The 27702-nt window shown below is 38.9% G+C and overlaps 2 protein-coding genes across 17 annotated transcripts in view; both read right to left on the bottom strand.

Annotated features, from left to right (window-relative positions):
* Positions 1–328: 328 nt before the first annotated feature.
* The window catches only part of TLR10 (toll like receptor 10), a 66370-nt gene continuing 38996 nt past the window's right edge, over positions 329–27702 (bottom strand). For 3 of the 16 annotated variants that reach the window (XM_081812465.1, XM_081812461.1, XM_081812460.1), the window contains 3 exons: positions 14127–14201; positions 5396–5847; positions 330–4100 (listed from right to left, as the gene is read on the bottom strand). In XM_081812465.1, the coding sequence (XP_081668591.1) occupies positions 1612–4041 (2430 nt within the window). In that variant the 5' untranslated portion in view covers positions 4042–4100; positions 5396–5847; positions 14127–14201 and the 3' untranslated portion in view covers positions 330–1611. Of the gene's footprint in view, positions 4101–5395; positions 6128–6335; positions 6863–11130; positions 12055–14126; positions 14202–27702 lie in introns of those variants that run through there. The other 13 variants (XM_081812458.1, XM_081812459.1, XM_081812466.1 and 10 more) reach the window with 13 other exon arrangements.
* LOC102738668 (toll-like receptor 1) overlaps positions 26670–27702 on the bottom strand; it is a 6353-nt gene continuing 5320 nt past the window's right edge. Inside the window, exon 4 of the mRNA XM_081813167.1 lies at positions 26670–27697. Within this exon, the coding sequence (XP_081669293.1) occupies positions 26813–27697 (885 nt within the window). The 3' untranslated portion in view covers positions 26670–26812. The remainder of the gene's footprint in view (positions 27698–27702) is intronic.

Raw genomic sequence — 27702 nt, 5'->3', positions numbered from 1 at the left:
AGGAAATAAAATAGATGCAGAGTCCAGTTTTACCCTGCTTAAGAGATTAGTTTTATTAGATTGAATGAGATAAAGTAGATGTTCTTATAGGCCAAGAGCAACCACATACTGGCAGTTTCACATGATTCAAGCTATACTCAGAAATCCTTCAATTCTGGATTCTCAGTCTTCTCAGCTGACTTTCTATCTTGAAGCCAGTTGGGTCCCTGCTACGTTCCTCTAGCTTACCTAACATAAACATTCACTGACACCTTCTCTGAACCAGGGACTGAGCAAATGGCTGCTGAAAATAAGGGCAGAGGGAAGTCTGTCCTAGCCTTTGAGGAGCTCATAGTCTAATAAGGAAGGGAAACTTTAAAAACTTATATGATCAGTGTGGTGATAGAAATATGTCTGAAGTGTTATGGAGCATCAAGGAGCACCATACTTGGAAATGAGGAAGTTTTCATAAAAGAGTTGACATTTAGATTGTACCTTGAAGGATATGTAAGATTCCCTCAACAGCCAGTCATGATACCAAAGAGACTGAATGTTCTGGGAAAGGTCCAATAACTTGCTAGGGCTCAATGATAGGATGCATGGAGGTAAGAGGAGATTGGTGTTAGATTTTAAATATGGCCGTTTTCTTCCTTTATAGGTGTGTAAGTCAGAAATTTTTCTTAACCAACTGAGCCACCCAGGTATCCCAAGCCACAGAAATTTTTGTAATCGGGGAAGTAACATTTCTAATCAGGGAAGTAACATATAATTTTACAATATTTAGAAAAGCTTGTTTTCGTTCTATGACTAGTGAGACTAGAAAGGAAGAATCAAGCAAAATGAATAGGATGTATAGGCTTTAAAAATTATCTTTTTTTTTTTTTTAAAGATTTTATTTATTTATTTGACAGACAGAGACACAGTGAGAGAGGGAACACAAGCAGGGGGAGTGGGAGAGGGAGAAGCCGGCTTCCCACCGAGCAGGGAGCCCGAGGCGGGGCTCGATCCCAGGACCCCGGGATCATGACCTGAGCCGAAGGCAGACACTTAACGACTGAGCCACCCAGGTGCCCCAAATATTATCTTTATTGTACTTTTCTACCTACAAAAGAAATACAGATTCACTTAAGCAATCCCAATGTTATAGAAATATACAACATAGAAATCAAATGTTTTCTGTAATACAACCTCCCAGACTCAAACCACTGTTACTATATCAATGTACTGGTGTAGATTCATTGATACTTTTATTTCAACATATAAACCACCATATTAGTATAATTTTCCCCATACCAGTAAATATAGCACTACCTCATTCTTTTTAATGGCTGTGTAATATTTTGTTGCATTAATGAACTATAATTTATTGAATCAACCTTTATTCTAGGAAATGTGAGCTCTGTTCAATTTTTCATGATTATAAACAATGCTGGGATGAACACCTTTTTACATAAGCCTTTGCAAACTTGTGTTTCTGTAGTATACATTCTTAGAAATCCTTCCAGGAACTGACATGAAAATAATAATCATTTTTCATTTTAATGATATTGCCATATTACCATCATAAACATGTATCAATTTCTATCCCAACAGTGTATGCAGGCCCAAATTTCCCTAGGGGAAGAGAGGATTTTATAGGCAGTCTGTTCTTATCAGAGAGATTGCAGAACCTCGAGACTCTTCATTCAGCTCCATGAATGTCTGTAGTTCACACATCTCTCTGGTTTCTAATAAATTAACATTAATAGTGGCTCGAAGATTTGCCCAAAAAAGTCTACATTTATGCCTATCCTTGGGCCATTCCAAGTATGCTTTCTTTTCCAGAAGAGCTTTCAGCGTAGGATACCTGGTAGGAATGCAGTAGAGTGGAATGGGTTCCAGTAAGATAAAAATTATGTAATCAGAATTTTCATGGAAGAGACTGTGGTGGGCAAAGTAGAGTTCATAATGGTACCACTCACTCTGGACAAAGCTGGGAGACAAAACAAAGATGGACTTACAGCTTTTCTCAATGCAGTTCATGATATTTTCAGTAATGCTCTTGCCAGGGTCAAAGTTTCCCTCATGAAGGCAAATCAATTTCTCTTCTTTCTCTAGATTGGGGATTAATTCATGCTTCACCCAGGTAGAATCATGTTCACTGTATGAAATAAACACATGGAACTGGACATTTCTCTTGAGTTGTTCTTGGGTTGTCTTTCTAATCCTCTGCAATGTCTGTGTCCATTGACCCAGCATCCTGAGATACCAGGGCAGATCAAAGTAAAAGCAGCAGAAGGCCACAGCCATCCCCAGAACTAGCATGATAACCGCAATGGTGACAATCAACAGAGCTGTGTTGCAAGATAACTCAGGAAGATGAACATCCTTTAACTGAGTCCCCTTTAGATTCAAAGGGTATTCACAGAGGTACGAATCTGACCATCCGATCATCATGCCCTCTGAATATTTTCCAAGCTGAATGAAATCTCTTAATTCACAAGTACACCGGAATGGATTTCTTCCTGCATTCAGAGTCTTAACTTCCTGACAGCTCTGAAAAAAATCCTGAGATGGGCTGAGAATTAAGTTCATTTCAATGTCCAGAATTGAGAGTTTTCTGAAATGACTGCACGCAGGAAGATCAGTTAGAAAATTAAATGCAAGATTTAGCACTTGCAAAGACTTCAGATGAATAATCTCTTTCGGGACAGTTTGAATTTTGTTATTATTCAGGTCAAGTATTTGAATACTTCTGGGCAAGCACCTGAAAACAGAATCAGCAAGTTCGTTGGATGACAGGTTCATAGTGATCAAGGTTTCTGGCCAAAAGCAATTTTCATCATTTTCATGTTGTAACAGATTCTGGCTCAGATCTAAGTGCTTCAAGGATGTGTTGTTGGCAAAGAAACTCACTAAAGAAAGTGTCTCCAATTTATTGCCCTTCAAAATGAGAGTTTTCAAATGAGGCAATTGGATAGGTTGCTTAAACAGGTCATCCGTTAAGATATTATTAGCAAAATTTAAATATTGGAATCTTGTAGGATAAACAGGAAACAACATGTGTGGCATTTGTGCATCTGATATAGTCAGGTTTTCTATATCCATTTTGGTAAAAAGCAAGTAGATCCTCTCCTGTGGAATATGAAAAATTCTGAACTGTATGTGCTCCAATTTCATAGTTCTCATTACAGTATTTGGGTAATCAAATGAATTGTGGTCAAGATAAACCTTGCCTCCAAAAGTCAGATGTTGGATTTGGAAGCATTCTACTGATGTATGCCAAACAAACTGGAAGATTAGGAGAAGGTCATCCCAGAGTAAATCAACTTTGTTAAGTAATAGAACAGAGGTCTTGGAATCCTCTAAAGTAAGATTTTGTTGAGTTTCATAACTTGCAAATTGGCTTTTGCCATTTATATTTGTCATTTCTAGTATTTTTGAGGTCTTGATTCCATCACGCAAAAGAACCCAGAAATTTGTGTTCATTGGTAAAACAATGTGAAGTTTTGTTGTGTTTAAGATGGGCAGGCTACCTTCTTCATAATGAGAAAGACTTCTCAATCCTAAGAAGACAGTATTTAGATGCAAATGAGCAATTTTCTGGAAATCTGATTTTTGTATTTTTGCCCCACTTAAACCTAGGATTTCCAAATGTGACATGTTGCCAGTTTCCTCACAGATAGGCACGGTGTCAAAGTCATTGAAAGAAAGATCTAAATGTCTGAGACCTGCCAGTGAATACCAAGTTACAATCTTCAATCTGTTATAAGACAAATCTAAATATCTTAACTCTCTGTTGAATTCAAAGGTCTTGATATCCAACTCTTGGATTCTGTTATGGCATAGAATCAAAACTTTCAGTTTAGAGACAGAACGAAAATCTGAACTCTGGAGTTGAGAAAGGAGGTTGTAGGATAAATCCAGTGTGGTTGTGGTTGGGGTCAAGTCTGCAGGAATCTTTCTTAGGGACAAGTTGGAGAAATTGGTCGTTAACTCCCTTTCTTCTGGCAGCTTTGAAGCCCAGCCCTGCACTGACATAGCAATACTACAAAATATGTAAATGCTTCTGATATGTTTCATTGTAATTCCAAGGATTCTATCACTGGTTCCCTTATATGAATGATGATGAGTTCAAAATCCTAGAAAGACATATAATATTAAGCATATAATATAAAGTGGTTATGTCATTTATTAAATTCTACAGGATTGATTATTTATTTGTTTGATTATTTTAAGTAGTCTCCATTCCGAGCATGGAGCCCAACGTGGGGCTTGAACTCACGACCTTGAGATCATAACCCGAGCTGAGATCAAGAACTGGACACTAAACTGAGTTTCCCAGGTGCCCCAGTATAGAATATTTTTAATAACAAAATTTGACTCTATTCACCAACAGTTTGGAATAGGGTTCCAACCTGTATATTGAGTCTTTGACTTGATCTGAGAGCTTGGGTTATAGATTTCTAAGCTAGTTACTGTGCCATATCCCCACCACTGATGCAAATCAGGATTCCCAGAAGGGAGATATATAATAGTTGGCATAAGTGCCTTTCTCCCAGTTCAACTTAGGAATTTCATTGCCAGGTCATACTCAACATTCTCCCTTCTGGGCCATTTTGATAGCCTGAGGCTTTAAGAAAATTGAAAGTAAAAATTTGTAAGGCTTTACTCTTTTAGAGAAGTTTAAGGCTCACAGCAAAATTGAGGGGAAGGTACAGAGATTTTCCATATCCCCCCACCTCCACACATGCACAGCCTCCCCCATTATCAACATGCCCCATCAGTGTGGCACATTTGTTACAATTGATGGACCTACATTGACGCATTGTCATCACTTGATGTCCGTAACTGACATTACAGTTCACACTCTTGGTGTTGGACATTCTATGAGTTGGGACAAATGTATAATGACATGCATTCATCATTATGCATACATTCACTGCCCTAAAATTCCTCTGTGCTCTGCCTATTCATCTTCCCCCTGCTCCACAACCCCTGGCAACCACTGGATGTTTTTATTGTCTCCATAGTTTTGTCTTTTTCAGAACAGCATATAGCTGGAAACATACAGTATGTAGCTTTTCCAGATCAGCTTCTTCTCTTACTAATTTGCATTTAAAGTTCTTCCATGTCTTTGCATAGTTTGATAGCTCATTTCTTTTTAGAACAGAATAGTATTCCATTATCTGGATGTACCATAGTTCATTCATCCATTCACCTCATGAAGGACATCTTGGTTGCTTCCAAGTTTTGGCAGTTATGACTGCAACAGCTATAACCATCTATGTGCAGGTTTTAAGTTCTCAATGAAGTAATTTTTTATTACCAAATACTATGGGCTCCTGAATAAATGTTAAGGAATTGTTCCTCAACTTTTATATTTGTGGACAGAGAGAGTCCTTTGAGCTAATATCTGATTTTCAACAACACTTACCCATTAACATGGCAGGTCCAAAACATAGAAATAAACAGAATGGTTCCTGTCTTTATGGCTGCATATGTCTTCAGGTTGGTGGCAAAATCAATCTGGATCACTGCCAAATAATAGCAATAATGATGAAAGCAGTTTCCATTTCTTGGGGGCTTTCTACAGTGCCAAAATATATACACCAGGCCTGCACAGGTACATGGGTGCACGCATGTGCACGCGCGCACACCCCCCCCACACACACACACACAGCTCCTCAGAACAATGGGACAATGTGAATAGCCCGGAGAGGACTCACTACACCATATCTTCCCACGGAGTATATCCTTTCTTCTTCCTGCTTGTCTGTAGGAGTGACAAGTCTGAGGAAAGTGAAGGTAGGTGTGTATTGGACACATGCATGGATAAGCAGGAAAACTCACCAAGCTGTTTACCTTGCTTTGGTATTTTCCCAGTGCCTGGTGTGGGAGAACATAAAGTTTAAGAGTTTATGAATTTAATATTAGACTCTAACTTCTTCTCCCCACCTCCCCTACTGCCTCCTTTCTCGATAGAGTCCCAGGGGGCCTTTCCTACCAACCTTATGCCTCTTCAGTCATTTCCTCCCAACAGACAGAGGAATCTTTAAAATACACATCAGACTCTGCCACTTCCCTACTCCAAATCCTCCACTGGTTTCTTATTTCAACCAGAGGAAAATCCCAAGTCCTTGCAAGATCTGACATCTTCAATCCGTATCTCCCAACTCTTGTCTGGTCATTCTTTTTTTTTTTTTAAGATTTATTTATTTATTTGAGAGAGAATGAGATAGAGAGAGCATGAGAGGGGGGAGGGTCAGCGGGAGAAGCAGACTCTCTGCCGAGCAGGGAGCCCGATGCGGGACTCGATCCAGGGACTCCAGGATCATGACCTGAGCCGAAGGCAGTCGCTTAACCAACTGAGCCACCCAGGCGCCCTTGTCTGGTCATTCTTTACACTTTCCAAGCATGCTCTCACATCAGATCTTCGAACTTGTACTTGGCTGTTCTCTTTCCAGAATACACTTTGCCCAAATGACAAGTGGCATGCTCCCTCACTCCCTTGACATCTCTGCACTATGGTTACCATATCAGAAAGACGGTTTTTGACCACCCTCTACAAAATACCACTCCCTAATTGCTCTCTATTCTCCTTATCTTAAAGTTATTTTTCTTTCTAGCCCTTCTCACCACCTAACATTTTGTTCGTAATCTCTCTTTTCTTATCCCCCTACTAGAATGTAAGCTGTGTAGGAAGAGAAGTTCTATCTGTTCTATTCACTGCTATAGTCCCAGTGCCCAGAAAAGTTCCTGGCAGCATAGGTACTTAATACATGTCTTGAATAATGAATATTGTGAAAATCTTAATTCTTCAATTGTCTCCATTCTGTGTCCAATCAACAACTTGAAGTCTGACTCTTCTCTCAAAGTCCTCAGCATCCATGAGTTTCCTCATCTGTAAAATGCAGGTAATAGTACTGTAATAGTACTCTCCTCACAGAGTGTTGGGATAAATAAATGAGATAACATATACATAGACATACTATGTCTGTAGACATAGACAAATAATGAGATAACAAAAAGACATAGACATGGAGATATGGATTGATAGGGTGAGGGGACAAAACAGGCAGAACTCAGACAAAAGGACACCTGGACTATAACCTCACGCTCATCTGGATTTTTCTTTCTCTAGAACCTGCCCAAATTTGTCATTGTTGTTGTTGAGGAAATTCTAGAAAATGTAGGTATTTCCCAAAATAATTTAAAAATGCAAATACTTTATAAAACTGTTCTGTAGAATATAGGAAAATGGACACAGAAATGCTCAACCATCTTGTGCCATGACTATGAAGAGAAAACTTTGATTATGATATTCCTTGTTTATTGTGTGCTCAGTGGAAGGGGCCACAAAAGGCACCAGGTGGGGGATGGGATTGAGAAGATGGTAGCCTGGAACTGGCCTGGAGTTTTCACCTTTCCACTGAAAATATTCCTCCAATCTATCCCACGTAGTCTTTTCTTGGTCATCTCCTTTTTATGTAACCCTTAATATAGCATCCAATGATCAATGTAAGAACAAATATGAACATAATAAGACAGCCTCTATGGTGCAACTTTATGTTCATGATAATTTTCCAGATTTTAAAAATATAGCAAAATAAATTTGTTACCAGTACCCTAATAGTAATTCATTACCCACATTTAAGATGGCCTGAGTAACTTGTTCTGGGTCATGAATCTATATATTTATATCTATTCAACAAGTCTGATAGCATCTCCAAGTTGACTCTATCATGCAAATGAGGCAGTGGCCCCTTGATGTCTTTCTAGGTAACAATAACTAGCATTCACTGAGCTAAGTAATACTAACTTCATATAGCTTGATCCTTGCAGCAACTGCCTTACAGGGTCAGTGCTATCACTGTTCACCTTCTACAGGTATGGAAGGTGGTGCTTAGAGAGGTCATATAACTGCTGCAGAGTCACAGAGTTAACATACCAGTGCCTGGTGTCTTAGTGACTCTGCTACCTTGTCTCTCTAGGATGAGTCAAGGTAAATTTGTTTTCAAATATGTTATAATACCTTATCACAATGAAATTACATCTCACTAAGTCATACTGATTCTTTAAAGTTTCCCATTATACAGTCCAAGGAACCTAACGAGTAAGTCTTCAAATGGCCACCCAATTTAGGTTTTATATCAGTTACTTACAAGGACTGACATGGATTAAGCCATTATGTTGAGCCCTATCTTGCTGGAGCCACTGTATTTTGTTACAGCAGCCAGCCTATGTCCTAACTATGTACTGTCACACTTAAAATAAAACCCAAACTCTCGATACTGGTTTATAACACCCTCCATGAGCTGTTCTTGCTTCTTTCTGGGATCTCACTTCACACCACACCTGTTCTGACCTTAGCGCCCTGCACTAGTTTGTCCCCCTGCTTGGGGTGCTCTTTCCCCAATCCTTGCTAGGCTGGGTTGTCTTGTCATTTAGATCTTGGCTTACAGATTATTTCCTCTAAGAGACCTGACTTGACCACCTAATCTAAAGTGGCCAACTTGTGGGGTGCCTGGGTGGCTCAGTCAATTAGGCATCTGCCTTTGGCTCAGGTCATGATCTCAGGGTCCTGGGATCGAGCCCTGTGTCAGGCTCCCTGCTCAGCAGGGAGTCTGCTTCTCCCTCTCCCTCTGCCCCTCCTTCCCCCTCCCACTCATGTGTGCTCTCTCTCAAATAAATAAAATCTTTAAAAAAAAAAAAAGTGGCCAACTTGCTATTAGTTCACATCACCTTATTTTATGTCTCTTCAAAACATACTGCTATCTGAAACCTTTGTTCATTTATTTATTGACTGTCTCTTCCATCTCTTAATGCCCATAAGAAAGGAGCTGATGAGTTTGTTCACTTCTGCATCCCCACCACCTAGAATAGTACACATAGTACATGCTCAGTAAATACTTTTTAAATGTATATATGAATGAATGATTTCAATTTTGTATCTCTTAGCACAAGGTGGCACATAATATGCTCTCAAAAATGTGTGTCAAATGGATGAATTTGTGTTGTGAATTCCTGATATGGTGCATTGCATGATGGTCAAAGAATGAGTTTAGTGTTAGGGATTGATTGATTTGTGTTCAAGTCCTATCTTAGCTACTCACTGGCTGTGTTAAATCGGACCATTTATTTAACTGCTGAAAGGTTCCATTTTTTTCATCTGTAAATGTATTTTGTACAGAGGCCTAAAAGAGATAATGTATACAAATCACTGTTGTCACGTGTAGCTTATCACAAATGGTGGCAGTCATCTAGGCCCAGAGTAGGGTGATTTCAGGCACCAATTTTAAGGTGTGTCAAGAAACTCAATAATCAAGATAAATAATTTTTTAATTAAACATTTTAAAAAATTAATTTAATATAAAAATCCACAATGAACAAAATATCAAAATTTTTCATAAAGACAGGATCATTATTCCTGATTTTTCCTTTTGTCTCAGGATCCGATGTGGCTTGGCAGGACCCTGGCAGTTAGAGTCCTTAAGCTGACAAAAGTGTTTTTTGACATTATCATTTCACAGAGTACTTCAAATTGTAGCTCCTAAGTTTGGGGGGTATGGCCCTTGAAAAATGCAGCAGAATCTAACCCAGTTGCTACCTCTGGAATCCCCTGAAATGAGGTGTCATAGCTTTCATATTTTACTGACTTCTTCTCCCTGCCCAATACCACAACCTCATCTGTAACTTATTCTAAAGAAGGGAGAGGAACTTACTCTTTTTGAACTTCTCTAAATATAATAAAATTAAAAAGTCCTATCAGTCAATTCATGTACACTATGATATTTCATTTCAACATTTTAAAAAGTAGGGCATAATTTTTTTTTATGAAAGATGCATTCAATACGTATTATATATTGTCCTATTCCTACTACTATTACTACTATGCTGAGAGCAGGTGAAAAACAGAGAATGACTTTCTTTAATAGCTTATGATTTAAAAGTCCAAATCAAAAGACACTATGAAATGACTATTGGTGGTTTAGCAAAGAATACTTAATCATATTTTTCCCAGTGACGCAAAAAAGTGGAGAAGGGGTTAAAACCTCAGAGCCTGTTGAATGATCTTTGCAACATAAGAAAGAGCAAGAATGACATTTTTGAGTGCTTCCTTTGTGGCTGGCATAGAGCTAAATGCTTTCATATGCTATCTTGTCCAATCCCTTCAAAAACTCAACAAAATGGTGACATTTTTATCCCCTATGTCACAAATGGAGGAGCTAAAACTCAGAGGTTAAGTAACTCACCCAAGGTAACCCAGTGAATAAAGGATAGAGTATGGATTTGAATCCAGACCTATCTACTCCCTTCCAGAACCCAAACTGAAGGCATTTCAAAACCTGAAATTAAGTCATTTGGGATGTGATTACCAACATTGATTCCACCATCAGGGCTAGCTGTCATGGTGGCTTCTTCCACCCTTCCGACCCCACGTGCTTCTCTGTAAAGTGGCAAGCAGCTGCTAGTGGACACTCTGCTAGGTGTCATAGAGCTCAAGAGACTTTGCCTTCATGCCTTCCTAAGTTACGATTTCACAAGAATTGAAACAAAACTTAGAAATTACACAGAACTCTAATTCATAACTCAGCATAGGTGGTCTGTGAGAAAGCTCTCCTAGGAATCAAATGCCCTGGTGCTATTAATCATTCTGTACTCTATAGCAGCCACCTCGCCATCTTTGGGCACTTTGGACTTCTCCAGGCAACTGAACAAGATCTACATTGCACAAAATCCATCAGATGTGCCCCATGCACATGCAGAACTTTTAAACTAGTAAAGGAGGCACAACGATGCTTTAAATAGCCAAGCAGCAGATGTTATTAACATGCACGACAGGAAGAATAAAAGCTGGAGAAACCTCCCCACCATGATGCGAGCATCCATTCTGGGTAGAAGGACTGACCAGGTTTAATCAGCAACCAGTGAAAGGAAACCCAAACCTCAAGCGCCTGCAAGACAGTTTCTTAGATCAGTAGCCCCAAGGTCACTCATTAATCATTCATCTTGAGATTAATATAGGCAAAATAATAAATACTAAAAATCTGAGTAAGGCTACTTTCCTCCCAGGTACAGGAGTTCAGATGATTTCTTCTTTAAAAAAGACCCATTCAACCCTTGTTCCTTTCTCACGAGTATTAGAGCAAAGAACGCTAAAGTTCTTACCCCCAGGCTTCCAGGGGCTCCAGCGGAGCTGCAGGTGTGGATGGTTCACTGACAGGGCTAGACTGGCAGCAGGGGCACTGCAATCAAGCTTTTCAGTGAAGCTTAAGCTCCTTTGCCCTCTACTGCAGGCTAGTGGCATTACACGTTGCCTAAATTCATTACAATCTTCAAGCACTTTTTAAAAAAATGACAGTAAAATACACATACATAATATCTACCATTTTTAAGTGTCGTGCCATGAAGCCCATTCACGTGGTTGTGTAACCATCACACTACCCATCTGCAGATCTTTTCATCTTCCCAAACGGAAGCTCTTGACCGATTAAACAACAATTCCCCAACTCCCCCTCCTCTTAGCCCCTGGCGTCCACTTTCTGTCTACTCTCTGTCTCTGTAAGTTTGACTACCGTAGGCACCTCATAGGAGTGGAATCGTGTAATGTTCGTCCTTTTGTGATGGGCTTCATTCATTTAGCACACAATGTTTTTAAGGTTCTTCCATGTCGTAGGGTATTTCAGAATTTCCTTCTTTTTTCTCCTCTCTTCTAATAATTGATTCGCCTCAAAACTCACTGGCAATGCTAGAAGCTAGAAGATGCTATGCTCATCTTCTCAGACCACCCCCCTCAAGTGTGGCCACAGTTGTATGACTACCTGGTGTAACTGTCATCTTTAAAGGGTTCCCCAATTAAACTTGTTGACTCCTTATCTAACCTTTTAAGAGGGCACTTCTTGGGGCACCTGGGTGGCTCAGTCAATTAAGCATCTGACTCTTGGTTTCAGCTCAGGTCATAATCTCAGGGTTGAGAGATTGAGCCCCGCTGCAGGCCCCACACTCAGCAAGGAGTCTGCTTAAGATTCTTTCTCTCCCTCTCCCTCTGCCCTTGCCCCTGGTCACGCTCTCTCTCTCCCTCAAATAAATGAATAAATCTTTAAAGAAAAAAAAGGAGGACACTTCCCTAGAGCTTCTTGGGACTGCATTCCCTTGGAGGGGCAAGGTATAGACTATTCCAGTCTGTTCTTTGAAATCTCATCTCCTTCAGTGAGAGTTCTTACGGCCCCAGTCACCTTTTCTGGTCTAGTAATAACCAAAACAAACAAAAAGGGTTTCTAATACCTTCCTTGAGAGCAGGTTAGGTCCATGCATATCTCATTTCACCTTTCATATTGGAATAGTCCAGCCTCCCCAATCAAAACCTGTTTCTCAGGGCACCTGGGTGGCTCAGTTGGTTAAAAGTCCAACTCTTGATTTGGCTCAGGTCATGATCTCAGGCCACGGAGGCTGCTTAAAAAAAAAAAGACTTTCTCAGGGAAATCCTTCTCTCTATATGACAGTGGTGGTAAGACCCAGTGCCAAACCCTCCATTATCATCCTGGTTCCTTTATTTATCTTTCTTTCTCTAACTGCTCTCATTCTGGCTTCAAGATCAAAGTTTTGTTAAAGATAAAATTATTCATAACTCTTGTCAAAGAATGGTAAGGGGGTAGCTCAGTTATGATCTCAGGATTGTGGGATTGAGCCCTGAATTGGCGTCGGGCTCCGCACTTAGCACAGTCTTTGTCCCTCCCCCTGCCCTCACTCATGCACGTGCTTGTACACACACACACACTCTCTCTCTCTCTCAAATAAATAAATAAAAATAAAATCTTAAAAAAAAAAAAAGAATGGCAAGGCAGGACTTTATTCTTTCATGTTGTAGTATGTATTAGAATTTCCTTCTTTTTTCAGGCTGAATAATAATTTATTGTGTGTATATATATATATGCTATATTTTGTTTATCCATTCATCCATCAGTGGATATTTGGGTTGTTTTCACCGTTTGGCTCTTGTGAATAATGTTGCTATGAACATGGGTGTACAAATACCTGTTCAAGTCCCTGCTTTCAGTTCTTTTGGGTTTATACCTAGAAGTGGAATTGCTGGATCATATGGTAATTTTATGTTTAATTTTCTGCAGAACTGCCATATTGTTTCCCAAAGCATTTTAGAGTACTTTGATGGTGCCATCCTTCAAAGTTCAGCTCAGACATCAAACCGGGTGGGATGGCTAAGTGGTGATCGAAGGATAGGAATGGCGACTCCATAATTTCAGTAACCTGACTAGAAAAGTGTGGGACGGGGTTAGCTAGAGGCCTTATTTTGAAGTGATGTGGTAAAACAAACATGGCACTATTTATATAGATTACAGAGTACACATCAATTTTTTCAAAGCAACAGTTTTTGAGATTTTATTTATACTTAAGGTTCAGGTGACACTCCTGGACATTGCTAGTGAAGATAAAAACTTCCAAATGGGGCGCCTGGGTGGCTCAGTTGGTTAAGTGACTGCCTTCGGCTCAGGTCATGATCCTGGAGTCCCGGGATCGAGTCCCGCATCGGGCTCCCTGCTAAATAAATAAAATCTTTAAAAAAAACAAAACAAAACAAAACTTCCAAATGGATTGTCCACAGGAGGAATGGCCAATTCAAAAATGAATGGTTATAACAGGTTTATGTAAATGTGAAAATGGGGAGGGGGTACTTTCTGAAAACAAGAATTTTTTTTAACAATAATATTGGGATTTTTGGTAAAAATGTAATGCATGTATTTCTACACATAATTTAGAGGGGGAAATCACGCAATAAGGAACAGTATAAAGAAAAACCACAACGGAAAATGGACACTCTACTGCCCACCGAAACCTATGCAAACATGTCCGTATACACATACACATAAAAATAGGTGCTGGAGGCACACCCATCAGGAGCGTGGGGCAGGGTCCTCCTGGCTTGTGAGGCAAACTAAGCTCTAAAATCTCTTTCATCTCAGAAATTCTCAAACCACTATGATCAGCACACTCATAATCTGTATTGTCCTCTCAAGGAAAAAAAAAATCACTTGAGTTTTTTGGTGTCCAAAGACGTATTCTTCCTTTTCCCAGAGCCCAAAATGTCTAAACACTTCACTCTGTCAGTGAATGGTGAAGTTTTCTTTACTTTTTTAAAATTTACTTACCAAAAACAAGTTGAGCCCAGTTGAAGAGTATTCTGTGTCACCATCATCATCATCATAATACCTTGCATTTACTTCCTAAAGTAAATATAGCAAGTATTATATACAAGATATTGGCTAATCCTCACCAGAAACTCCATCAAACTTATATAAAATTCCCATTTGACAGATGATGAAACTAGTTCAGAGAGAATAAGAAACTTGCCCAAGGTCATCATCCAGTAAGAGATGGAGTCAGGGTTCAAACTTGAGCCTGTCTGGCTCCAAAGCCCACGGTGTTTTCACTATTCCCACTGCCCAAAAGTTCATGAACTACTCTCTCTGCCTTCACCTGGAATTTCCAAATATTCTAATCCTTATTTGCAATTAGCAATAGGAATAGGAAGCTCAGAACCATATACTGATAATTTGGGGCTGTAATTTTTTTTATTCCTTTCAAAAATCTTTCCCTTTTTTCTGTCCCTTTTCCCCCTCTTCCCTTATTCTGAGTTTCAGAGATAATCTGCCCTGGTAATTACCCCACACACATATAAACACACACACTCTCACATACTTTTACCCTCTTATAACTTCCCTTGATTTCAGAATTCTGCCTGCCATATTTCTCCCTCCATATATAAATTGCAGTGAACAGAGAACTTGTGCTACCTCAGGTGGTGGGAGATTTATTTTACAGATACTCCAAGAAGTAAGGAAGCACCGCCCCACACTGCAGGGCCTCACAAAGAACTAACAAAATGGTTCCCACAGCAGCCCTGGTGGTCAGGCCATCTTACTGTACTCTCCAAAGTGGGCAAAGGCTGTTCTCTAGTAATGAGTCAGCTTCTCTTTGACCCTTCCTCTTTCTTAATTTCCTTCTCTTTGTACTGCCAGCTCCTCTTTACTGCTGCCTTTGCTTCTATTTCTTCTGACAGCCTTTTCTCAGATTCATAGCTTATGGGCAGGACAGAGACATCCTGAGGGTACTTTCTGAAGATAATAAATCTGATTGGATCCTTGTATCCAAGGAGCTCCAAATGGAGCATCTCTATTGGGCAGAGGACCCATGGACCATCTGATAGTCTACTGGCCTATTTTACGTCTTGCCTTTGATAGGGCCCAGGTCCCTGAGGAAAGGGACCATTTGCCTTTGATAGGGCCCAGGTCCGGGGAGGAAAGTCACATAACTCAAGGCTCCCCACCGGTGGAAGGAAGGGACTGGGACTGCTTTTCCTTAAAGCTACTGCAGGCTAGGTCATAGTCTAGTATGAAGCGCGTGTTAATTGAGTAAAGCTCCACTAGTTTAATTATAAATATCAGTAAGAGAAAACAGTGGCACAGTTTATTTTTTCTAAATTATATTTCTGAAAAATAAAAGGTAACAAAATTCTCACATGGTTAGGAAATTCCAGTAATTTATCATTCACTTACTAAACTGAACTTGAGTGCTCACTTCGGCAGCACATATACTAAAACTTACTATACTTGACAAGTATAAGGAGGGGAGAAAATTTTAATTTGAACAAATAAATTGAATGGTCCTAAATATGTAATGGAAGCCTAAAGAAAGACTTTGCAGTCACAACTAATGAATTATTGAGCATTATATAAAAAACTAATGATGTACTATATGTTAGCTAATTGAATTTAAATTAAAAAAAAGACTTTGCAGAGATTTAGTAAATACTTCATTATCAAGGACTAGAGCAGCACTGTCCAATAGAATATAGAAATAATGCAAGCCACACAAGTAACTTTATCTAGTAACTATATTTAAAGAGACAAAAAGAAACAGGTTGAAGTAGTTTTAATAATATATTGAATCACTATATCAAAATATTAACATATATTCAATATACAAGCTATTAAGATATTTCATATTTTTTTCATACAATGTCTTAGAAATCTGGTATGTATTTTATACTTAGAGCACATTTCAACTCAGACTTGCCACATTTCAAACACTTGATAGCGACATATGGCTAGTGGCTGCCATATTGAACAAATAGGGCTAGAGCCTTAAGTTAATTAATGACCATCCTACAATTAGCCAACAAACTGGCACTCCTATTCACCCACAGAATTTTTCCCAGTAATGCCAAATATTGATATTTCTAATTTCCTCACCTTTCCTGACTTCAGCTCTTAACTCCCTTTCTCAAATGATCCTGTTCACTCTGCAAATAACCCTGTTGTAGAAGCATCTATCAGGACCTGTGTCCTCAGAAATTACCCCCAAAGCCTTTAGGGATAAGAAAGGATATATATAATACATTATATATATAATCAGATTTCTTATCTTCAGAAAGTATCCTCAGGATGAGTCTCTGTCCTGCCCATAAGCTATGACACTGAGAAAGGCTGTCAAAAGAAATAGAAGCAAAGGCAGCAGTAAAGAGAAGTTGGCAGTAGAAAGAGAAGGAGATTAAGAAAGAAGAAGATATTCATATACTAGAGGTGGAATGGGGTGGCGAAGACTGAAGATAAGCAAATACTAACGAAAGATTAAAGAAGAAGAGAGAGAAAATGGAAGGTTTTTAAAAAGCAGAAAGGATAGCAGATTAAAGGAGAAAGTGAAAACATAGTGGAAAGAAGAGGGGACAACAAAGCAGAGAAAATCAGGATGGAAGGCAAGGGACAGGATAGGAATGGAGACCCGAAAAAAGGGAGAAAATAAAATTTATAAGCTAAACAAGGGAGTGACAAAGGGAAAACAGTAGAGAAGGAAAGGAGGAAAGTCTGGATTTCTCATCCAGGTACCAGTTATTATTATAGCTTTATTAATAAGTCACTTCATGTTTGTTTTAGACCAAGTATTAGAGAAATGCTGTCACGTTACAAACATCCTGTGAGACGTATCCGCGTGAGGAATCTCCCTAGATTTCCTTGTTGGCAACAAATATGCACAATGTTTTGGCTGAATATGAAAAAATTACTCACTGAATCATGCTTACTGAAATATTTTCCAAGATATCCAGTGGTGTGCTAGAGCTGGGTTACACCAGCTCTTAAGAGCCAATTTTTAATTTTTAAGAATTTTGTGAACCAGTTAAAAGGAACTATTATAAAAATTAAATTGTATATGCTTGCAATTAAATAAACTATATTAAAAACAAAAGTAATAGGTAAGCAAAACTCATCATTTCCTAATTAGTTTACTAGATATTTACATTTGTTATGCTCTTGAAGTTACTCATGTTTCTTGTACCTGCATGGCAGGAACACTATAGAGAATGTATAGCATTGTCTTTCCTGGTTTTTACATCTCTAGTGGAACACATCCTCCAGTAATTTCCTAAGAAAGAGTCTTTGAGGGTTAATTTAGAGTGAGAACCTAAATGTCCTGTTTCATATTTGATTGATTATTTAGCTGTATCTAAATTCCTAAGTTCCAAATAATTTGCCCTACAAAATTTTATTTTCTAGCTTCTGGTATTGAGAAGTGCAATGCCATCTTGGTTTCTGACTCTTTGTGTGTGCTTTTCTCTTTCTCTCTGGAAACTTTTAGGATCATTGTCTAACATTATTCTAAAGTTGTTCAAAATTTCAAGAGGAGGTGCCTTCTACCATTTATTTTGCTGGGCATAGTTAAGAGATTCATGTCTTACAGTGGAATTTCTTTGCTTTATTACTTTGACAATGTCTTCCCCTCCTTTTTCTCTGTCTGGAACACTTATTAGATGCAGGTGGACCTCCCAGATTTAGGCTCTTATTTCTTATTTTTTCCCTTACATTGGCAATTAATCCTTTTGTTCTAAATCTTTAAAACTTCCCTTAGCATATTTTCCAATGCTTCAATTTCTTTGGGGGATGGGGCTATCATAGTTAAGTTCCAAGAAGTATCTTCAAGGTGTCTTGGAAGAGAGGTTAACATCCTCGTAGGCCACATATCAACATGCAGCACTCCTTCCCCCGACTCTCAAAGACATAGTGCCTGGGACCGAGCTGATTAACTTTGATAATGGATTTTTATTAAGGGTGGTCATCTACCTGTGTGGGTGTTAATTTGTAGAATTCAAGAAGTGACTGTGTCCTGGTAAGGGAATGAAGTCCATCACAAAGCTCTGGAGCAGCGAAGGAAGGCAGGGATGAGCTGGTCCAAAGTGTTGGGGAGCCACTGGAAGAAATAGTCCAGAAAAGAGAACAGGAGAGGTAGCCAGAAATTCAGCATGCCTCTGAAGTCCTCAGGAGGGACTGCTTTCCTGCAACCATGCAGACTGGGGAATTGAATGGTTTTACTTGAAAATAAAAGGAAAAACTAGAAACTTTGGTGATATTTGGGTTGCATTAGTGAGGTTGAAGTTTTCATGTGTTTGTTCTCTAACTGAATCCTGGTTTTTGTTGTTGTTGTTGTTTTTAGATTTTATTTATTCATGAGAGACAGAGAGGGCAGGGGGAGAGGGAGAAGCAGGCTCCCCACAGAGCAGGGAGCCCGATGCAGGACTGGACCCTGGGATCACGACCCAAGCTGAAAGCAAGCAAACGCTTAACCGACTGAGCCACCCAGGCACCCCTAACTGAATCCTGTTTTGAGCTGTCCATCTCATTGCCAATATACCAATTGGGATTTAGTGCTTTTCTATTTTATTCTACTAGTTCTTTATATAAAGAAAAAAAGTCATTTTTTTCTGTGATATTTACTACCAGTTTACTTCTCAATTTACTGTTTCTCCATTGGCCATGTTTAGCTGTTGGTGTTTGTTTGCTTATTCATTTGTTTGTTTGTTTTAACAGGGAGCTGTTTCTATTTTTTTATGTAGTCAAATTCTGTCTCTTTTCTGATTTTATTTCATCTTAGATAAAGCCTAGGACTATCTAGACTGCACATGATTAACAGCTCAGCTCCAATGCCACATGGGGTGGCATAAGGTAATGAAGATACCAATAATAACAATAAAAATGGCATCATCATAAGAGCTAACATTTACAGAGCTTCTGCTTTGCACCAGGCCCTGTTCTATGCACATTACATGTTTTAACTCATTTAATGCTCCTAACAATAGTATGAGACAGGAATGATTATTCTCATTTATATTCACTGTAATAAAGCAGGGAGGAAATGCATCACCACTCCGGGTCACTAGAAGGAGGTGGAAGGGCAGATTTCAGGCTGGGGTGGTTTGTCTCTGGAGTGTTCATCCTACTCACTGTGTCCTGCCAGGTGGAGAAAGAATAGCCTGACCCTGGCTCTCCACACATCATGCCACTGATTTCTTGTAACAGTCATATGAGGGAAGCACCATTACTATGCTCATTTTACAGATGTGAGAAAGGAGGCTGGAAGAGCTTAAGGAATTCATCCAAGGGCACAGAGCTACAGAGAAATGGAGCCAGGACTTAATTCCAGAATATTTGTGTAGAGAAACCAGCTTTATAACCTCTGTTCTCTACTAGTTCTATCTTTGATGAAAACTTAGTTGTTTTGTGGGGGATTTTTTAGTTTATATTTACTTTTTTGTTGTTATATTTTTTATTGTTTTTAAGTTTTAATTTAAATTCCAGTTAATTAACATACAGCTTAATATTAGTTTCAGGTATAAAATAGAGTGATTCAACACTTCCATACAACACCCAGTGCTCACACATCAAGTGCCCTCCTTAATCCCCCTCACCTATTTAATCCATTCCCACACACCCCCGGTAACCCTCAGTTTGTTTTCTATAGTTAAGAGGCTGTTTCTTGGCTTGCCTCTCTTCTTTTTCCGCCCCCTGTTCATTTGTTTTCTTTCTTAAATTCACATATGAGTGAAATCATATTGTATTTGTATTTCTCTGACTGGCTCATTTTGCTTCACAATACCCTCTAGCTCTGTCCATATTGTTGCAAATGGCAAGATTTCATTTGTTTTTATGACTGAGTAATATTCCATTGTATATCTATACTGCTTCTTTATCCATTCATCAGTGGATGGACAGTATGGCTCTTTCCATAATGTTGCTATAAACATCAGTGTGCATTTATCCCTTTGAATTAGCATTTTTGTATTCTTTGGGTAAATACCCCAGTAGTGCAATTACTGGATCATAGAGTAGTTCTACTTTTTGAGGAACCTCCATATTGTTTTCAGGAGTGGTTGCCCCAGTTTGCATTCCTATCAACAGTGCAAAAAAGTTCCCCTATCTCCACATTGTTTGCATTTCTGTGGTGTTGACTGTTATTTCTCTCCTCTCACTTGTGATTTTACTTATTTGGGTCCTTTTTCTTCTCTTTTTGATAAGTCTGGCTAAAGGTTTATCAATTTTGTTGATTTTTTTTTTTTTTCGAAGAACCAGCTCCTGGTTTTGTTGGTCTGTTCTATTGTTTTTTTAGTTTCCATATCATTTATTTCTGCTCTAATGCTTATTATTTCCTTCCTTCTACTAGCTTTAGGCTTCATTTGTTGTTCTTTTTCTAGCTGCTTTAGGTATAAAGTTAGGTTGTTTATTTCAGATTTTTCTTGGTTCTTGAGGTAGGCCTGTATTGCTATATACTTCCCTTGTAGGACCGCTTTTGCTGCACCCCGAAGGTTTTAGGCCATTGTGTTTCATTTTCATTTGTTTCCATGTATCTTTTAATTTCTTCTTTGGTTTCCTGGTTGACCTATTCATTGTTTAGTAGCATGTTGTTTAACCTCCACGTATTTGTGGTCTTTCCAGATTTTTTTCTTTTGGTTGACTTCTAGTTTCATAGTGCTATGGTCAGAAAAGATGCATAGTATGACTTCAATCCTCTTGTATTTGTTGAGACCTGTTTTGGGGCCTAATATGTGATCTATTCTGGCGAATGTTCCATGTGCACTTGAAAGAATGTGTATTCTGCTGTTTTAGGATGGAATGTTCTGCATATATCTGTTAGGTCCATCTGGTCCAGTGTGTTGTTCAAAGCCATTGTTTCCTTGTTGATTTTCTGCTTAGATGATCTGCCCATTGATGTAAGTGGGGTGTTAAAATTCCCTACAATTATTGTGTTATTATCAGTTCCTTTATGTTTGTTATTGTTTTATATATTTGGGTGCTCCCATGTTGGGTGCATAAATATCTACGATTGCTATATCTTCTTATTGGATTGTCCCCTTTATGATTATATAATGTCCTTCTTTGTCTCTTATTACAGTCTTTGTTTTAAAGTCTAATTTGTCCAATATAAGTATTGCTACTCTAGCTTCCTTTTGACATCCATTCGAGTGACACATGTTTCTCCATCCCCTCACTTTCAATCTGTAGGTGTCCTTAGGTCTAAAATGAGTCTCTTGGGTCACCTGGGTGGCTCAGTTGGTTAAGTGACTGCGTTCGGCTCAGGTCATGATCCTGGAGTCCCAGGATTGAGTCCCACATCAGGCTCCCTGCTCAGTGGGGAATCTGCTTCTCCCTCTGACCCTACCCCCTCTCATGCACTCTCTCTCTCTCAAATAAAATAAAATCTAAAAAAATATTTTAAAAATAAAATGAGTCTCTTGTAGGCAGCATATAGATGGGTCTTTTTTCTTTTTTTTTATCCATTCTGACACCTTATGTCTTTTGATTGGAGAATTTAGTGCATTAACATTCAAAGTAATTATTGATATGTATTTATTGCCATTTTATTTCTTGTTTTGTGGTTGTTTCTGGAGATTTTCTCTGATTCTTTCTTGTCTTTGTCACTTTTGGTCTTTCCTTTGCACTCAAAGTCCCCTTTAATATTTCTTGCAGGGCTGATATAGTGGTCACAAACTCCTTTAGTTTTTGTTTGGGAAACTCTTTATCTCTCCTTCTACCCCTAATGATAGCTTTGCCGGATAGAGTGTTCTTGGCTGCAGGTTTTTCCCATTCGGCACATCGAATATATCATGGCCCTCCCCTTCTAGCTTGCCAAGTTTCTGTTGAGAAATCTCCAGCTAGCCTTATAGGTTTTCCCTCAGAATTTATGGACTTCTTTTGTCTTGCTGCTTTTAAAATTGTTTATCACTATACTTTGCAAATTTAGTTACAATATGTCTTGGTGTTGGCCTGCTTTTATTGATTTTGATGGGAGTTCTCTGTGCCTCCTGGATCTGGATGCCTGTTTCCTTCCCCAGATTAGGGAAGTTTTCAGCTATTATTTCCTCAAATAAATTTTCTTCCTTCTTTTCTATTTTTCTTCTGGGACTCCTGTAATATGAATATTATTACATTTGATGGAGTCACTGAGTTCTCTAAGTCTATTCTCATGTTGCACAATTCTTTCTCTCTTTTGTTCAGCTTCATTATTTTCCAATATTTTGTCTTCTGGGTCACTAATTCGTTCCTCTGTTTCCTCCAGCCTGCTGTTTATTGCATCAAAGTCTGTTTCCAATCTCGCTTATTGCACTCTTCATTTCTGATTGATTCCTTTTTAACTCTTTTATCTCTGTGGTAAGGGTCTCACTGATGTCTTCTATTCTTTTTTCAAGCCCAGTGAGTATCCTTATGATTATTGCTTTAAATTCTCCATCAGGCATGTTACTTATATCTGTTTCACTTAGATCTCTGGCCAGGGCCTAACTTGTTTTTATTTGGGAAAAATTCCCCTGTCTTGGCATTTTGTCTAAGTCTCTGCCTTCTTCTGTGTGTTTGAAAAGCCAGTTATGTCTCTTGCTTCTGAATATAAAGAAGAGGCCATGTAGTGCCCAGGGCCTGGTGCTTCAGGGAGTGTCTCTGGTGTGTGCTGCATGTGCCCTGCTATTGTGTTTTGGTTGCTCTGTCCTTCAGGCCAGTTGTCTGCTGAGGCCCTCCTTGCCTGCTGTGGGCAGTGTTTGGTCCTTGGCCTGAATGTGGCAACTTTTAACTAGATGTGCTCTGATCTCCTCGTGAAATGCTGTGGTCTCCTTGAGACCTGTACAGAACTCTCTGTTAAGGAGATATGGTGTGAGCAGGGGTTTGTGCTGGTTTTCCGGGGAGGGGACCACTGCACTGGGACTAAGAAGGGCAGTCCCACCAGAGCACAGAGGGATGGGGCTTATTGTAAGCAAGTTAGGCAGCCAGTGTCCTTTCTGAGCTGCTTCCCTCAGGTGGCTCTGTGTTTATGCTGGGGGGGTGGCAGGGGAGAATGACACCAGTAATCTCCTTTGTTCCTGGAGAGGTGCACTGTGAATAAAGACTTAGTTTTGTTATCATTTCCTTTTGTTGGTTGTAAATTTTTCAAGTACAGAAAAGTATAAAAGCAAAAGCAAGCACCAACCACAAGCAAGCAGTGATGATGTTTTTGTATATTTTCACCTAGACCTTTTATTCTGCATATTTTTAACATATGAAACCATTCTGTACATATACTTTTGTATCCTATGTTTTTCATTTATATTGTAATATAAGCATTCTCTTGTGTTCATAAAAAAGACTTCCTATACATTATTTTTTTAGATTGTGGTAAAAAACACATAACAAAATTTATCATCTTAACCCAATACACTACTCTTAATGATTATAAAATGTTATTAAACAAGCACAGCACATTCCTCCATTTTTGGAAGTTTATAATGTTTCAAATTTTTCACTGTTAACAAGGACTCTGCAATTAACACACTTGTAAGAAATATTTGTCCACATTTCAACTTATTTTCTTAGGCTAGATTTCTAAAGTAGAATTATAGGTCAAAGAACATGGTTATTCCAAAGCCCTTTCTATATATATATTGCCAAACTACTTTGCCCTCCTATTATCACCCTATAAAATGTCCATTTCACTGCAGTCTTATTAGTATAACAGGCTGATAAAAATGGGACCTTTTTTTTTTTTTAAATGGGACTATTTTAATCTCAATTTGGTTAAGGTCTCTGGAGTGAAGTGTGAGACTAGATAACTGGTTTTGCAACCCTTTGCTGACTTCTAGCCAATAAATGGGGTTGGAGAGTCTGAGAGGAGTTAAAGATTAGAAGAGGATTTTGGAGAGTTTTTGGTATGAGTTCCATTTACTCTCAAGAAGGAAGGGTCAGATGTATTCCCTCTTATAGATGGTCATCTATAAGCCAAGGATAAGGGGCCTAGAACAGATCCTTCCTTCCCACCCCTCAAAACGCACCAGCCCTGCTAACACCTTAATATTGAACTTCAAGCCTCCAGAACTGTGAGCCAATACATTTCTGTTGGTTAGGCCACTCAGGTTGTAGCACTTTTTTACATTAGCCCTAGCAAAGTAATACACAACTAGTGCTGAGCATTGAAGCTTGATTATGAAATCTTGAAGTTCAGTATAGGAAGTGCAATCATCGTAGAGAAAACAGGAAAATCCAGTCCTAACGATTATTGCAACTTCCATTACAGAACAAGAGCTTGAAAAAAAAAAAAAGATTTTATTTATTTATTTAGAGCATGAGCGGGAGGAGTGGACAGAGGGAGAGGGAGAAAGAATTTCAAGCAGATTCCACCTGAAGCCTAATGCAGGACCCTGAGATCATGACATGAGCTGAAATCAAGAGTCAGATGCTCAACTGACTGAACTACTCAGGTGTCCCAGAACAAGGACTTTTATATATTTTTAAGCATATATTTCATTGTTTTAATTTCCCTTCCACTATAATGTGTCATAAAGTTTAAATGATGATTTTTCTGTATCCCTAAATTCTAACTCCATAGCTTAACTTTTCAAGATCTTTGACAATATGATCTTAATCTAACTTTTCATGCTTTTATCTCACTGTCATTTTTCATAAACTACATGGCTCAGTCAAATTGGGACACCAATCCCAAAATAGGCCTGGATATTCTTGTCTTTGTTCTCTTCATCTCTCTATTTAGAATGGTCTTGCCATTCCTCATCATCACACATTGAAAAATCCAAAGTTAAAATCTTCCTTCAGTGCCCAATAGAAAAACCATCACTTCTAAGACTTTTTTCTATTCAATCTAAATATTTCTGAACTTCCATTGCATATTTTTTGTTTCACTGATTTTTATTTTAGTTATCTGGATTCATGTAATAGCCTCTGATTGACTTTAAGTTTCTTAGGGCAAAAAGCAACTAGTACATGTCTCATTTGGGTTTCTTCTTCCAAAAGTGGAGACTGAGACAAGAGCTTTGTGTACAGGTCATTCGGCAAAGTAATGTCAGGGATCAAGAGTAAGGGAACTGGGAAGAATGAGGCAAGGAAGAAGATAAAAGCCAATCTCAGAGTGAGTAAATCTCAGTCCTACTGGGGACTCATTGAGGAATGGTGTGGAACATAACTCATTTGTTAACCCAAGAATAAAAGAAAGCAGTATTTATCTAATGGCTCCCTTCCCTTAAGTGGTCAAGGATCTCCTTAGAGGATGTCTCTGGCACTTCCAGGTTTGTGCATATACCAGAATGGCTGAACGGGCTTCTATGAACATCACGTGCAGGGGTATCATTGAAGCCCAGGGCATAAAGTGAGAGATACGTGGTGCAGCTATGACAAGATGCTATCTGATTATATCTTCCCAGAGCTGGCAGCTAGACTAAAAGGATAGACTGGGAGAGTGATTGATGAGTATAAAAAAAATCTGATAAAATGATGCTAGGAAAATATATTTAATATAGCCCATTCCTTGCAATGTTCCAATCTGCTCATGCCCTGCTCATGCCCTGATCATGTGTAATAGTTCCCAAAGACAAGAATGCTATGCATAAAAACAGTACACATGGACTATATTCCTCCTTCTGATCAAAAGAGCAAAGTCTCTTGTGCATGCTAGGTGTCAGGCAACTAGAATCTCAGCAAGATCTCCAGCCACAGAAAACCAGACTCAGAATTTCCATTTGGCCTGAGATGTAATTCAAGAACTCTTGGTTTGGGTTCCCCCAGGTGCAGACCGTGAGAAAACTATTCAACTACAAGTAGTTTATTTCAAAGATGATCCCAGGAAACACCCTTAGAGGAATGAGGATATGAGATAAGTATAGAAAGGAAGCCAATGAAAAATACATTTATCAAGCTGTTTCCACCATGGAGAATTAGAATTCCATTCTACTGGGGAACTCAGGGATAGTGTAAAGCACACCCCAGATTTATCCCCAAAATGGGTGAGAAATTTGGGGCATTTTTCCAACAATTCTCTTCCTGATATTCACTGAGAGCTCCTTCCAAGAAAAATCTCCAGCACTTCTTGGGGCGCCTAGTGGCGCAGTTAGTTAAGAGTCTGACTCTTGGTTTCAGCTCAGGTTGTGATCTCAGGGTCCTGAGATCGAGCCCCATGTTGGGCTCCATGCTTAGCATAGAGTCTGCCTGAATTTCTCTCTCTCTCTCCCTCTGCCCCCCCCACTTGTGCTCTCTCTCTCTCAAATAAATAAATCTTTAAAAAAATCTCCAGCACTTCTAAATTGCCCTTTGTGTAAGCCAAGTAGGTTCTCATGGCCAGGAGAAAACCCTCCAGGCAAAGAGTGCAGCATTAGCAATAAGTGGCCTTCAACATGCAAGGACAAATGCTGAGTAAAAACAAGAAGGGCACCAATAGCTACAGATATCTGCTATAGAAACTAAAGTTATTTAAATAGGTACTTGTCTTGATTACATGATGAATTCAATGAATTCAGTCCTAGAAAAGAAAAAGATTAATTCCCCATGGGTTAGAAATTAACTACTTAAATAAAAATTATATCATTGTATTAATTTTTATTACCATATATAAATGGTGAACTGGAGAGCCTGAAAGTACACATTTTTATCTACATCATATATTCAAAATGGCATTTAGATTTGTGTTGATGCAAAATAATCACTGTTGAAACCTCCAAAAGCAGCAACAGTTTTCCAAAAGCAGCAAGGGAATTGTTTTGGATCTATGTGTGATCTCTTTTTTTTGCTTGCTCCATCAACTTAATATTAATAGATGCTCTTAGGTTAGCCCAAAAAAGTCCATGTTTGCTCTTCTCCTTGGGCCATTCCAAGTAAGTCCTTTGTGCCATGAGATTTTTGAGCTTGTGATAGCTGCTAGGAATAGAATACTGTGGAATAGGTTCCAGTAAGATCAAGATTAAGTTATCAAAAGCTTCATGAAAGAGATTGTGGTAGGCAAAGTAGAGTTCATAATGGCACCACTCACTCTGGACAAAGTTGGGAGACAAAACAAAGATGGACTTGTAACTTCTCTCAATGCAGTTTATGATATTTTCCACAATGCTCTTGCCAGGAACAAAGTTTCTCTCATGGAGACAAATCCTTATATCTTCTTTTTCTAGGTTTGGTAGTAATTCATTCTTCACCCAGGCAGAATCATGCCCACTATATGAAATAAAAGCATGGAACTGGAGGGTTCTTTGGAGTTCTTCTAAGGGTGTGTTCCTTGCCCTGCGCCGGGTCTGGGTCCACTGACACACCATCCTGAGATACCAGGGCAGATCAAAGTAGATACAGAGAGCAGTCACAGTAAGAGTCAACACCAGCACAGTGATCCCAATGGTAACAAGCAGCAGAGTTGTGTTGCAGGATAACTGAGACATGTGAAAGTCCTTCAGCTGGGTTCCCTTATAATTTTCTGGATAGCCACACTTATAAGAATCAGGCCAACCCTCTACCACTTCACTTGATACTTGGCCTAGACTTTGGACAAATTCTCTTAGCTCACATGTACATTGGAATGGATTGTTCCCTGCTCTTATGGACCTAATCTTCTGGCAGCTCTGGAAGAAATCAGCTGATGGGTTGGAAATTGAATTAGAGTCAATAATCA

This window comes from Leptonychotes weddellii, chromosome 2 (genome assembly GCF_054177405.1).
Source record: "Leptonychotes weddellii isolate Sample4059 chromosome 2, ASM5417740v2, whole genome shotgun sequence".
Lineage (NCBI taxonomy): Eukaryota > Metazoa > Chordata > Mammalia > Carnivora > Phocidae > Leptonychotes > Leptonychotes weddellii.
Note: the sequence above shows the minus strand (reverse complement) of the source record. Positions and strands in the feature narration are given on the sequence as shown.